The sequence below is a fragment of the Hydra vulgaris genome, chromosome 11, assembly GCF_038396675.1.
Source record: "Hydra vulgaris chromosome 11, alternate assembly HydraT2T_AEP".
Taxonomy (NCBI): Eukaryota; Metazoa; Cnidaria; class Hydrozoa; order Anthoathecata; family Hydridae; genus Hydra; species Hydra vulgaris.
In genome coordinates this window covers 52,905,894-52,921,261 of record NC_088930.1, presented here as the reverse complement: position 1 = coordinate 52,921,261, position 15,368 = coordinate 52,905,894, and the positions used below count along the sequence as shown (strand labels likewise).

At 25.2% G+C, this 15,368-nt stretch overlaps 1 protein-coding gene across 2 annotated transcripts in view; it reads right to left on the bottom strand.

Moving 5' to 3' along the window:
• LOC100199481 (HBS1-like protein) overlaps positions 1–15,368 on the bottom strand; it is a 130,987-nt gene that overhangs the window by 65,386 nt on the left and 50,233 nt on the right. For both annotated transcript variants that reach the window (XM_065809185.1, XM_065809184.1), the window contains exons 7-10: positions 6,302–6,404; positions 6,156–6,225; positions 2,129–2,210; positions 34–117 (exon numbers count right to left, since the gene is read on the bottom strand). In XM_065809185.1, coding sequence (XP_065665257.1) covers positions 34–117; positions 2,129–2,210; positions 6,156–6,225; positions 6,302–6,404 — 339 coding nt within the window. The remainder of the gene's footprint in view (positions 1–33; positions 118–2,128; positions 2,211–6,155; positions 6,226–6,301; positions 6,405–15,368) is intronic.

The window sequence follows — 15,368 nt, the reverse complement described above, 5'->3', positions numbered from 1 at the left end:
GTTACAACAACTAAAAAGGTAAAAATAAATAACCGAGCACGCTCTTCTTCTGTTTCATCGAGGACCCATGCAAATGCAAATGATCCTTTTCCTAACTTTTTAGACTCCATCTCATTTCTAAAAAAGTAGTTTTAATACATATTTAATTTAAATACAAATATTTTAATGCCACTTCACAAAAAGATACTTAAACTTATAACAATGAGACAGATTGTTACAGAACAAGTTTTAGTTATGTACATTGGCCAAGAAAAAAATGATAGTCTATGAAGTCTAGATATGAAAACAGTATGTATACCATAACAGTAAAAAAGATTTAATTTAGGAATCAGGAGTAAGAAAAAAAAAACATATAAAGGAGATAACCTTCAGTAACCTTAAGGAGATAACCTAGGTAAAAAGTAAAAGTAACAGGAAGTATGCTACTATTCATATAAAATATATGATATAAGAGAAAAAATATATAATAATAGATATAAGAAAAAAAAGTTTTTTGCTACTTAGAAGATAATATATTTAAGGTTAGCTGTCTGTTCAAAAACAGAAATAGAGTTGCATTATCAGCAAAATTAAAAAAAAATTTATTAGAGTATATATATATATATATATATATATATATATATATATATATATATATATATATATATATATATATATGAATATATATATATATATTAAATATTAAATAGGATAGACACAGGATGGAACTATTAGTAGCACTACTTAGACCACTGGATGCAATCAAACATAATTTATATGCTACAATTGTGGAGAAATGATTGAAAAAACTTTCAATCTTTTTAAAAACTAAACCATATAGCAAGAAAAGCATGACTTTTAGATTAAATACTTGTTATGTTAAAAGAACCAGTATTCTTTCAGCCTTGCAAACATTCTAGGTTTTAAGTGACATTTAAGTAACTTTAAGTGACATTTAAGTAACTTAAAGTTAAATTTGAAACAAATATAACCCAATAAAGATTTTTTTTTTTTTTTTTTTTTGCATGGCAGCTAGTTGCATTTAAATTTTGGTTCAATATATATTATTATAATATATAATATTTCACAATATTGTTAATAATTATAATATATAATATTTCACAATATTGTTAATAATAAGTTCATAAATATTGCAGTTCAATACTCCAAATTTAATGCAAATACAAAATAATTTATCATTTTATATCAAAATAATTTAATTCCCGCACAGATCTTCATAATAACAGAATAGAAACCAATATTTACTGGATAAAAATGACACTTTTGTAGTCACACACTAATATTTGCGTGAAAGTTGATGTACTATATCACAAAATAGAAATCAATATTTACTGGAGAATAGAATTGTAATAATCCTAATTAAATTGTTTAATAGTGAATGTTCAAAAAAATCAGATATTAATTTACTTTTTCATTGTGGTGAATTTTTTTTTTAGCAAATCTGAAAAACTGTTTCATTCCTAATAACACAAAATTTTGGTGTGTTCTTTGCTTCTAGGACAGGAAGTGCCAAGGCACTACCACTGGTGGTAGTGTACCTTGTAAGGTGGAAACACCTTGGTAAAGGTGTTTCGACCTTACAAGGAAACACTTTGGTAAGGTGTTTCCTTGTAAGATAAAGGTGGTAATATAAAGTAAAAAAACAGGTGGCAAACTAAACTCATTGTCAAAAATAATAACATCAAGCAGAAGCTACTAATAGATCCCATCAAGACCTTGTCTTGCAATTTGATATGGCTCTTGACAAGGAGCCTGCAGTTTTCAAGTACCTATAAGATTTTTTTCCAAAGCCATCAAAATAAAGGGTCAAGGCTTTCTTTGCTGCAAATCAAGTAAATAATAAAATGTGACAAGTTTACTTAAGAGAAGACAGTTTAAAAGCAAGTGGTTGACAGAAGACTTAAAAAATTGTAAAATCTATGAATCTAATAAAAAAATAAAAAAATAAAAATTACACAAATAAAAAATAAATAAAAGTTTTTGAGCATAAAGGAACAAGCAAAATATTGCAACTTTGCTGAATGAGAAGTCACAAAATATTGGATTTTGTTTAACAAGTGACTATAACTTTGCTGTTCACATTTATATTGACAACTATTATTATGCTTAAAAAAATTTAAATCCTTACTTGTGCATACTTTTTTGTGAAACTTTCCCAAGTTTGAATAGTAGATGCCCCATTAAAGTTGATTTCCCTGCGTCAACATGGCCTAAAAAGAAATGTGTAATTATATAACATTTTTATTGTATTTTATAACAATTTTGCTATTATAACCTATATTGAACTTTCAAATTAACTCTGTTATATTTCAAGTTATAAATCTTTGTTATACTTCCTAATATTATTGCTGATATAACATGGTCTGTAAAATCTGGGTTTAAATTTAATGACAGTTTCTAAGAAAACTCTTTGAAAGTATGAATACACGCGTATTGTAAATTAAAAGTATGAATACACACGTATTGTAAGGCAACCAAACTATTAACCTTTTAACTTTGTAAAAGCTAAATATTGCAAATTTTTCAACATTAATAAAGAGGGTTCAAATTTATCAGAAATTATATACTTTTATATATTAGGTATAGTATTGTTTTTATTTTTAGATAAATAAACATATATATAATAGCATATATACAATATTAATCCCGAAACTATAGTTAAAAAAATAAAACTATAGGATGGCGCTGAATTGAAAAAAAAAAAAAAAATTTAAAATTTTTATTGCTTATTTCAAGACAAATTTTTGGTTAAGTTACCAGTGCTTTCATTAACTACAGGATTCACCAAAATTTCAAACCAATGATGATGATGTTGACAGGGTGTTAGCCAGACTGATGGCACCGCATATAACGCGGTATTCCCAGTTGGTCAAAAAATCCCATATTTCATAAGATCATAGTTAAAAAAAAAAAATTAAATCAGACTCAGATTTAGTGTCTAGACAAATAAAAAACGCAATTAGTTCGCAAGACGATGAAATAAATGAAACTGATCAATTTTTTTTTATGTGTAAAAAAGCGTTGTCATTAACAAGCAAGATTATTCATTTAAAAATTTAAAAAAAAAAAAATTTAATTTTTAATTGATGCCAGTTATTCTCAAGTTTTGATTTTTCAATATGTTTCATAAATTATTTTTTAATTTGTTATTATTATTCAAAAATTCTTTATTTACATTTTTACTGTTTATTTTAAGTTAGGAATGTTACAAAGATCTTTGCATATTAATAAATATACTTAAAAATAAGTTTATAAGGTTTTTTTATTAAAAGAATTAATTTATTAAAAGAGATACTTTCGGTAAAATACTTTGGGTAAAATAAATTAGCTGGTAAAATAAACCAAAAATAATCATTAATCAAAATCAAAATTAAAACTTGAAATGAAACGTATCATTTATGTTATATTTGCGTAAAACATAAAAGAAGATAATTAAAAACTATATTATTAATTATTAAACAATATTTATAAATACAAAAATTAATTTTTTTTTTAATTTACAAATACAAAAATTTATGTAAATTTTGTATTTGTAACTTTAAAAAAAAATTATTTTTTGTACTAAATATATTTTTTAATTTAATACCTAGTATACTAGATATTTAAATGTGCCAATTAAATTTAGTTGCTGCCCTCATATGGTGAAAGAATCTCACTCTGCCCCTTAAATGCCTTTGTTACTTATTGAAATGATTATCTGCAGGAGAGAACCGAGAGTTTGCATAATTATAAATCAAGTGCCTTGACATACAGGCTGTGCAAAACTTTTTAAAACAGTATCACAATGATTATCCACAAAATGATTATCCAGAAAATAAATATGAAAGTGATGAAAGTGATCAAAATGAAGAGTTTACAGTTTATTTCAAACAGTGGACAACAACAGATAAAACTAACCATTTAAACATCAAATATTTAATCATATCAAAACTGATATTTTTGACCCACAATTAAAATAATCTGATTTGAAATATAAATGTTTTGAATTTTCTTGATGGAGTGCAATTTTTAATTACAAATTTAAAAAAAAACATCAAACAACAAACTTCTTATATTCAAAAGAAACTTCAAACAACAAACTTTTTATATTAAAAGAGCATCTACAATCTGTTCTTTCAAAACTTTTAACATCAAAACATTTAAATGAAAAATATTAAATACATAGTAAAGACTTGACAAATTTTATTGATACCGATAGCAAAAAAAAATTATTTGATATTTTTGTGGATTGTTCACTTGTGCAATTAATTTTTTTTTTTTTATAACATAAAAAACAATAGTATGCTGTTATATTTCAATCAATTCATTCTCTTTGATGCTCTTTGGCAGTGTTATATTTCGATCAATTCATTCTTCATTGCCTTACGCTATATTATCCTGAATCACGCAAAACAAATATGGTATAAAAATGACTTTGATTACCAGTAGCCTTATTTTTTTAAATATAAAATGTTAACTGGAGTAATAATATTTAGATATTGTATAGAAAAATCAAAATTTTTTATTTCATCATTCTACTTTTTAATTTCATTCTCTAAGTTCAACAAAAGTGTACAGATATAAGTGGGATTTTTTAGTATTTGCACACTGGTAGAAGCAACTTTTATTTACACACTGGTAGAAGTAACTTTTATTTGCACACTGGTAGAAGCAACTTTTATTTGCACACTGGTAGAAGTAACTTTTATTTGCACACTGGTAGAAGCAACTTTTATTTGCACACTGGTAGAAGTAACTTTAACTTGCACACTGGTAGAAGCAAATTTTATTTGCACACTGGTAGAAGCAACTTTTATTTGCACACTGGTAGAAGCAACTTTTATTTGCACACTGGTAGAAGCAACTTTTATTTGCACACTAATAGAAGCAACTTTTATTTGCACACTGGCAGAAGTAACTTTTATTTGCACACTGGTAGAAGCAACTTTTACTTGCACACTGGTAGAAGCAACTTTTATTTGCGCACTGGTAGAAGCAACTTTTATTTGCACACTGGTAGAAGCAACTTTTATTTAAAATCTTAAAAAAAGCTAGTAAAATGTTACATAATTAACATAATTAACAATATATGTGTCTGAATTTGAAGTTGAACTTTCTGTTTTAAAAAAAGCAAAATTCTTACTGATTTTTAAGACTTTTGTCTACTTTTATTTCTCTCTCAAAAAACGTTTAAGTATTTTCGATGAACTTAAAATGATATTAAAAAAATTTGTCTACATTTGTTTCTCTCTCAAAAAACGTTTAAGTATTTCAGAGGAACTTAAAATGATATAAAAAATTTTTCTTAATAATTTCCATAAAAATTCAGAGAAAAAAAAATCAGATATGCTGTTTTTGAAGGTAGAGAAACAATTTTTTGCAATTAGAAAGTTTTTTAATGACTATTAAACCTTTGAGTGTAGGACACTTCAGACTATTTGAACATGCCTTTTTTTGCAATGAAGTCATTTGGACAATTAAACTCTGCTTCTTGAACACATATTTTTAAAAAAATCAAAAATATGTTTATTATATACAAAATAATAAACTTCTTATAATCTAAGAATTAAGTATGTAAAAAAAGCCGACAAATTACCTTATAATTTAGTAAATAGCTTTTTTATACCTTATATTTGAGTGTCATATTTTAATTTTTTTTTTCAACTTTATAAAAACAACATCTTTTAAATATATACATTATTAACTTTTTCTTTAATACCAAACTAATATCTTTCAAAAACAGGTATTTAAAAATCCCAGGTCCAATCTTGGGATCTCAGGACTAGGTACCAGGACTAGGTAAATGTAAATCCTAAAATCTCAAGATCAAAGACATAGTATGTGATTACAAACCCTAATAAAAATCCTGAATCTTTTTAATAAAGTTTATTTTTTGAGCAATTTTTAGAAGTTTATCATAACCTTTAACATCAACAACATGACTGCTAGCATTCATGCTGTTACTGTGTCATATTGACCTTCGTTGAGGAAGTTTCTGTGAATATTTGTTAATGCTTTTTAAACATTTATGAATAAAAAATCCTCAAGATGTTAAGCAAAGAAACCAAGCTAGAACTCCAGGGAATCAGCTAAAAACTAATAATAATAGCAGGTCAGCCTATTTGCTTCTTTTATACACACTATGTTTTAAATTATTGCTATTTATGGATACATACCTATAACAACCAAATTAATTAATTCTTTTCCATCTTGTCTCTTTTCTAACTCTGCGCTTACATCAATGACCTGTATATAGATTTATAAAACATTATTATTACTTGTAATCACAACAAGAAATAAAGAAATAAAAAACTTAACCTACTTCTCGAGATTTTAAATTTTTCGGTGTTTTTGTTGCAGAATTAAAAGCATCATCCAACAAGTTTTCACGACTTTTAACAACAGGTGTTCCTTTTAAGCCTCCTCTAAACAAATGAGCTTTATTTGAAATAAACTAATTTTATTGCATTTATCTAAAAAGTTTTTGAAATTAGTGAGTCTTTCACAGGGTTGCAGAACCTTAAAAGGACTCCGGCTTTAGATCTTTATTTTCTCATAGTCTCTGGTGTTCAGAAGCTCTAAACATGTTCATTGATTTATTATCTGCTATAAAAAAAAATTACGATATTTAATGACTTGGAACTTATAGTTTTTAAGCCCTGAGTCCTGGAGTCCTTGCTGCCATTATACCTAAGGACTCCGGGCTCAAAAATACTTTGTTCTTTATCCTACAAGTTTTGATTTTTTTCCCATTAGTAGCCCACAAGTTTTTTTATATTTTTAATGCTCCTAGTTACCAAAAACTAGGAAAAAGTATTTTTTTTGTGACTTTAAAGCGTGGAGTTTTTTTTGGGACTCTGCTTCCCTGGTCTTTCAACGTTGTGAGCATCTGAGCAATTTATCATATGAAGTATTTTTTTATCATATAACCTTTATCATTTAAGCATATATAAGCTTTTCTCAAAAATGTAATTCTTAGAATGTGTTTATGTGTATGTATGCATATATATATATATATATATATATATATATATATATATATATATATATATATATATATATATATATATATATATATATATATATATAGGGATTATATATTATATATATAGAGAGAGGATTATAACCACAAGTAGCCTCCTCATCTGTAGTGGCCTTCTCGGCCTTGGGGAGGTGAATTATAAAAAAAAAAAATTTTTTTAAAAAATATATATATATATATATATATATGTATATATATGTATATATTTGTGTATATATATATATATATATATATATAAATTAGTAAAAAACACTTATCTAACTTTTATCTTCGACTTGAAGTCAAAGATCTAACTTTTATCTTCGACTTGAAGTTTACCATTGCTGGATCATCAGGAACTCTTCCTGATGATCCAGCAATGGTGAAACTTCAAGTCGAAGATAAAAGTTAGATAAGTGTTTTTTACTAATTTTTTACTAATTTATTATTGCTCTGTTCTTTAAGAACATTGAGCACTCTATTTGTAAAATACACTAACATAATTTACATATATATATATATATATATATATATATATATATATATATATATATATATATATATATATATATATATATATATATATATATATATATATGTATATATATACAACCCTAGGGATTAGGGTCGGCATTCGGCAATGCCGACCAAACTGCCAACCTAAAAATGTTTGAGGTCAGAAAAAATTGCTGACCTCATTTCTATGTTTTATGGTAAGACCTTTGTATCATTTTTTTTTTTGCTAGCCTCTAAAAGATTGGGGTCGGCAAATTATTGCCGACCTCATTTTTCTTAATTCCAAGGGTTGATATATATATATATATTTGATATATATATATATATATCAACCCTTGGAAGGGTTGATATATATATATATATATTGATATATATATATATATATATATATATATATATATATATATATATATATATATATATATATATATATATATATATATATATATATGTATATATATATATACACATATATATATATATATATATATATATATATATATATATATATATGTATATATATATACACATATATATATATATATATATATATATATATATATCTATGTATGTATATATATATATATATATATATATATATATATATATATATATATATATATATATATATATATATATATATATAAATATATATATATATAAATATATATATATATATAAATATATATATATATATATAAATATATATATATATATATTTATATATATATATATATATATATATATATATATATATATATATATATATAAATATATATATATATATATATATTTATTCTTGTTATGCACAGTATTTTCAAATGTTTGTAAAATTAAAATTTCCAATTTAATGTCAACACTAATCCCATTCTCTAGCTAAACTTTAGCCTAAAGCTTTCCAAATTACATCCAAATTTTTATCATAGTTTTGAAATCTTTTGAATATTATTTGAAAAAAAAAGATATTATAAAAGAAATTATAACTTATAAATGAAATAAAGTTATAAAAAAAATTGTTATTTTAAAACTTTTTTAAAATCTATAATTTTTTAATAATATATAAATCAAAAATTAGGATTCCCATGCAAGTAGCTAATAAAATTAATAACTTAAATTATGCAACTTTTTGCTAAGCCTTGTGTTAATATCGCTGTTGCATATCATAGACCATAACATCTCAAGCTAGTACAAAATTGTAACATTGTTCGATGTTACGGTAATATCCTGACAATTTGATTAGAACAGGCTTGTGCCATAAAAAGATTTTGTTCAATTAGTAAGTTTAGAATGAAATTTTCTAGATATTTTAGTATAGCTCTGAATCTCTTAATCTTGCTGAACCTTGAAGTGTATATACACCTCAAGATTCAGCAAGATTAAAAAATTATGTTATGATCTTGCACTGGTACAGCGATATCAAGTACTATGTAAAAATGTTTGCAAGAAAAAAAGTTTTACTATGTAAAAATGTTTTCAAGAAAAAAAGTTCAATCTTAAAAAATAAAAAGTTTGTTTGGCGTAACACCTACAAATGATGTTACGTCAAAAGTTTCACCAGTATGAGCTGAAGATTTGTGTAATTCATTGAGTTTTTGCATACAACCTTCTCATATGCCTTCATAGCAAAGTTTTATTTAAATTCTAAACAAAATAACTAAAATAAAAACAGCAAATGTTTTCTTATATGTAGTATGTAAATTACTCATATAAAAAAAAAAGAAGTTATGTATAACTAAAAAGAAAATTTTTTTTATTATATATTTTTAAAATCAATAGATCTAAATTAAAATTTAAAAATTCAATTCAAAAAAATAAAAAATTAAATATATTAAAAAAAAAAATTATAACTTTAGACCCGATTCTAATAATAACAATTTAATAACTTTAGAAAAGTCTATATAAGAAAAAGGTGTTAATTTCTCGACTAATCTTAAGTAGAAACAACACACAATTAGCTCTGCGTCTAAAGCAAATCAAGCACTTGGTATGATAAAGCGTACCTTTAGTTACATAGATAAACAGATGTTTAATGTTCTTTATACTACACTCATCTGTCAACATCTTGAATACGGTATCGCTGTATGGTCTCCTTACCTTAAAGGAGATACATCTATATTGAAATGAGTACAGAGACAAGCAACTAAGCTAATTCTTTCTCTTAAAAACAGGACATATGAAGAAAGACTCATAAGTTTAAATTTAACAAAACTTTTAACTCGACATTTAAGAGGTGACTTAATACAAATTTTTACAATCATTAATTAAATAGATAGTGAAAATCTAACTTTACATGGATGCAATTTCTTAGAGCAAATAAATAAACAAAAAAATCAGATTCAGACACTCAGACACAACTTTAGACAACTTTAGATACTGAGCTGAATTTATTAAAAGCGCTTCTAGACAAAATGATCTCCTTAATCAAGCAGCAACTGCATGAAATGATTTACAGGTCGAACTAGTGAATTCTTATAGCTTAAATCAGTTTAAAAACAAACTTGAAAAACACCTACAAAAAAACTATAAATAAAGCAAAAGTTTCAGTGTGTAAATCACACTAGCAGTATTAATACAGTCACAGTTTTATTACATAAACAAAAACAAAAAACAAGCTTTTACTTGTTAGTTTTGTTTAATCTAAAAATATAAAAAACAAAATCATTTTTTATGCGGTTTCTTGAATTATAACTATAAATTAAAATAATTACAAATTTTAAAATATACAAATATTAAAAAATATATATAATTTTTAAAAAAAGTTTTCCATGCAATGGTGTGCTTTTTTGAAAGAATTTAAGATAATTTGTTTTCAAAATTGTTTAAAACTGTTTTATTCTGTTACTTGCTAAGTATATTGATGTTCATTGCCTTAGCAAGCTTTGTTTAAGGCTAAACATAATTTGCACCCCAATCCCTGAAGGGAACGGTGTATTTTTTAATATCTTCTAAATTGCCTACAAGTTACTAAAAATTTTAAATTTATACATAAAAAGACTTGATTGAATATTTACAGTATTTTACAATTCTTTCTTGATTTAAAGACATTATTGATTCATGAAAGGCAAAGTAAAGAAATTTTTTTGCTAAATTTGAACTATTTAAAAATATAATTAGCCATAAAAATAGAGTCTCTGTTTAAATATGTGCTTTTAAGACTTAAGTCCATTCGCCACCTTGCTTGGACACTTTTGACTTAATCAATAAATTTAAAAATTATGCTCTACTTTAAAATTGTTTAAATGTATACTGTGTTTTTCAACCAATACTGCCTAGTGGGCAATTTGTGTGTGTGTGTTAGGGATTGCAATCCTGTATAGCGGGATCCCGCATTAACTTAGCGCATGCAAGATCCTGCAAAAACTACTGCGGGATCCGTGGGATTTTGAAATTATTGCATTTATACAAAAAAAATTGATTCTTTTAAACAAAAAAGACAAAAAAGATATCAAATTAAAAGTGTTTAATGTATTTGCGAAACAAATTCATTAAAAAATTTACTAGTCATACAATGCACAAAGAAGTGTATACTGAGAAACTTCCATACTATATGCAGATATGATGACACTGAGTCAGGATTACTTGAAATGTTTTATTAACAGTCGGAGAAACGATGTGTTGTTTATTAAATAAGTAATAGCAATTTATCAGAGACTGTCTAAGTTTGTCAACATTTTTATTTTTACTTCTAATATATATATATATATATATATATATATATATATATATATATATATATATATATATATATATATATATATATATATATATATATATATATATATATATATATATATATATATATATATATATATATATATATATATATCTTCAGCTATTAAAATATTTTTCTTAGCTATAAATATAAAAAAATCATTCAAAAATAAACAATTATTTAGCAAAACATTGGTCGAACTCATTCAAATTTTTTTTTGTTTAGTTAATGATTATGTAGAAATTTTCGCTAATGAGTATGTTGAAATTTTTGTTAATGAGTATGTTGAAAACGTGAAATTGAAAACATGCATGCATAATAATAAAAAATATACTTTTTTTACTACTTTTTAAAAAGACTTTAAAAATTATTTACATCAAGATTTTAAAACAAAAGTACCAACTAAGCATGTCGCAAATTAAAACTATATGGAATCATTTTAAAAAAAGTCCATGTTATTTTCTACTATTTTAAAAAATAGTCAAAGATCAACTAAAGGGTTATTAATCCATTTAAAAACTAAACATGGCATTGATTTACAATCAAATATTTTACAACAAGACAGAGCTTCCACTACAAAACAGCATGAATCAGTTGAACTAGAGCCTAAAATATACATCGACTGCGAAGATGAAGAAGTAATTCTATCGAAAAAGGTCAGAACAATTGACACAATTTTCATAAAAGAAATTTCTATGGAAAAAATGGTATTGCGCATAGTTGCTAAAGATGGCTTTATATTTAATATTTTTTGCACATCTTCAGATTTGCGGTATTTGTTTTCAAAGAGTGGTTTACGGATCCCTACTTCACCTAATACTATAAGATTGATGGTAGTTAAATTCTCAGATTCTGTAGAAGCCGATATAATGCAAAAATTCATATCACTAAAAAAGCAAAATCAAAAGTTTTTAATAACGTTTGACGAATGGACATCACAATATAGTCAGAGATACTTAAACTTAAATGTACATATAGAGGCAAAACACTTTAATTTTGGATTGATTCAAATCCATGGATCGTGTAATGCAGAATATTGCGCCAAGTTAGTTGCAGGAAAGCTAAATAGCTTCGATATTGACCTTTAAAAAGACATTATCCCCATGACCACTGATGGAGCAAGTGTGATGGTGAAAGTCAGTAAAATGATGTCTTGCTATCAACAACTATGTTATGCTCATGGAATACAACTTGCAGTCGATGATATCTTATACAAGAAAAACAACGGAGAAGTCAAAGAATCGTTTCCTACATATGAAAATTGTGAAGAAGAAGATGAATATGGTAACACTGATGATGATGAAGTTATGGACCAACCATCTGCTGAATTGGTTAGCAATTACAAAGGTCTCATGAAAAAAGTGAGAAAGGTTGTGAAAATATTTAAAAACTCTCCTGTCTAAAATGATACATATTTACAGAAGTACATCCTACAAGAACACGGGAAAAAGCTTAAGTTGATTCTTGATTGTAAAACTAGATGGAACAGTATGTTCATTATGTTAGATAGATTTCATAGACTAAAAGTGTGTATTAAAAAAGCCTTAATTGATGTTGGGTCAGAAATTCGTTTCACCCTGCGTCAAGAAATAAAAAAAATATTGATAATAGTTTATTCAATTGAAAGAAATGAAGACGAAGAAAATGAACTTGAAGAAAAAGAAGCTGTAGATTCTATTAACAATTCCCAAATACTTACTCCTACAATTCTATTGCTGAAAAAAGAATAGGAAAATCAAATACAAAAAAAGAAAATTTGACTAATAGATGTCTATCTTTTGTTTGTGAGTCTTTACATAATATTTTTTGTTGAAATATTTAAAGGATTCCCAAATACTACAATGATAAAACGCATATTTTTGAAACAAAGAAACAAATTTTTATTTTTGAAACAAATTTTTTAAAACTATATAATAACTATAAGTTTATTGCAATAAAAATTTTTTGAAAATTTCTGGATCTTTTTAACCCTACTTCTGCTTTTTTTTTTTTAATATATTTTTAAGGGGGAGATTTAAAAAAATTATTTTTTGACCTCATGTATTTTTATAGTTTTATAGGAGAAACTTTTTTTATGTCTGAATTTAGAAATCAATTCCAATTTTTGGTTTAATAACAATCTTGGTTCACTTGTGTAACTATTTTGAATTTTTCTTGTAGGCATATAATGCATTTTTTGTAAACATTATATGCAGGTACTGTTTTAAGGATGGACCAATTCAATTTAAAATCATCAATAATTTTATCTTTCAATTCCCATTTTAATTTTAAAAGATTGCTTAAGGTTGGAAAACAATTTTATATATATATATATAAATATATATATATATATATATATATATATATATATATATATATATATATATATATAGTATATATATATATATATATATATATATATATATATATATATATATATATATATATATGTATATATATATATATATATATATATATATATATATATATATATATATATATATATATATATATATATATATATATATATATATATATATATATATATATATATATATATATATATATATATATACACCGCTGTATATATATATATATACAGCGGTGGCCAAAAATTAAAGACCACTCATTTTTTTAGTTGGTTTCTTAATCTTTAAATTAAAATTAAGAAGATTCTAATTGACATATTAAATTTTTTTTTTAATATCTTGTTAATTAAAACATACTGATTAAAGAGGTATAATTTTTTCAATCTAATTCTAATTAAATAGTGTTTAACTTATTAAAAAACTGATGAGTACTTATAAATCTTCTTTAAACAAATTGGACAAAATTTAACAACCACTTTCAAATCTTTAATTTGCACTTATTAAAAATAATAATCCATTATTTTTTTTAACTGCCTTAATTGCTTATCACGTTGGCTATAAAATAAAATGTCGAAACCTGAGTTTCGATATCAAATAAACATTTATTTTTTGAATTGCAATAAGGATATAAAAATATCGCAAAAATGTGTGCAAAGATCGAAGAAAAAGACAGATACGCAGCTCTTGTATTAAAAGAAGAAGGCTATAGCATCAGACAAATAGCAGAAAAGCTCGGAAGGTCTCACTCTTTCATTATTAACATAATTCAACGATACAAAGAGACCCAGTCAATTAATGATCGTAATAAGACTGGACGCAATAAAGTTTCAAATGACCGTGATGTTCGTTCGTTAGTGAGATTAATGAAAGAAAACAGACAAGCATCATCTACAGACTTGTCTACGAAATGGACACTGCCAAATGGTCTGAAAGCAAGCCCTAGAACTGTGCGAAGGGTCCTCCACAATTTAAATTATTTATGGCGTGCTGCTGCAAAAAAACCACGCTTAAATAAAAAACAAAATTTTGCCAGGAAAGAGTGGTGCAAACAACATAAAAATTGGTCAACAGATCAGTGGACCCGTGTGGTCTTTAGTAATGAAATGAACGTTGAGGTAGACAACAGAAAAGGTTGCGTAATGTTGCGTAGACTTCCAAGCGAACGGTTCGATGAATCATGCATTTTGAAACGAACAAAACAAGGCAGTGGTTCAATAGGCATTTGGGCCTGTATGAGTGCCTGTGGAGTTGGCATTTTTCATTTATTCGATGGTAGACTCAACAAAGAAAGGTACATCGAAATTTTGGAAAACTCGCTTATTCCTAGCATTGATTTATGGCAGTTGCAAGATGGATTTATTTTCCAGCAAGATAATGCGCCATGTCATAAAGCGCATGTTGTTAGCGATTGGTTGAATTCTAATAAAATTTAAGTGCTTCCATGGCCTGCCAATAGTCCAGACTTGAATCCAATAGAGAATTTATGGTCGTGGCTTGATCACAAGCTTGGTAAAGAACAACTTTACAATTTGGAAGATTTGAAATCTTCTATCTCTCATCATTTGAAAAATGTGCCTGATGAAGTAATCAAAACTTTAATGAATTCAATGCCAGAAAGAGTATAAGAGTGCTTGAAAACAAATGGAGGAACAACACGTTTCTAAATTATTTTTTATTGCTTTTTGAAATATTTTTGAAACTGGTCTTAAAATTTTATCCAATTTTTTTTCCCATTTATATTTTTTACTAGTCAGTTTTTTAATTTTTTAACATTATTTTGTAAAAAAATTAT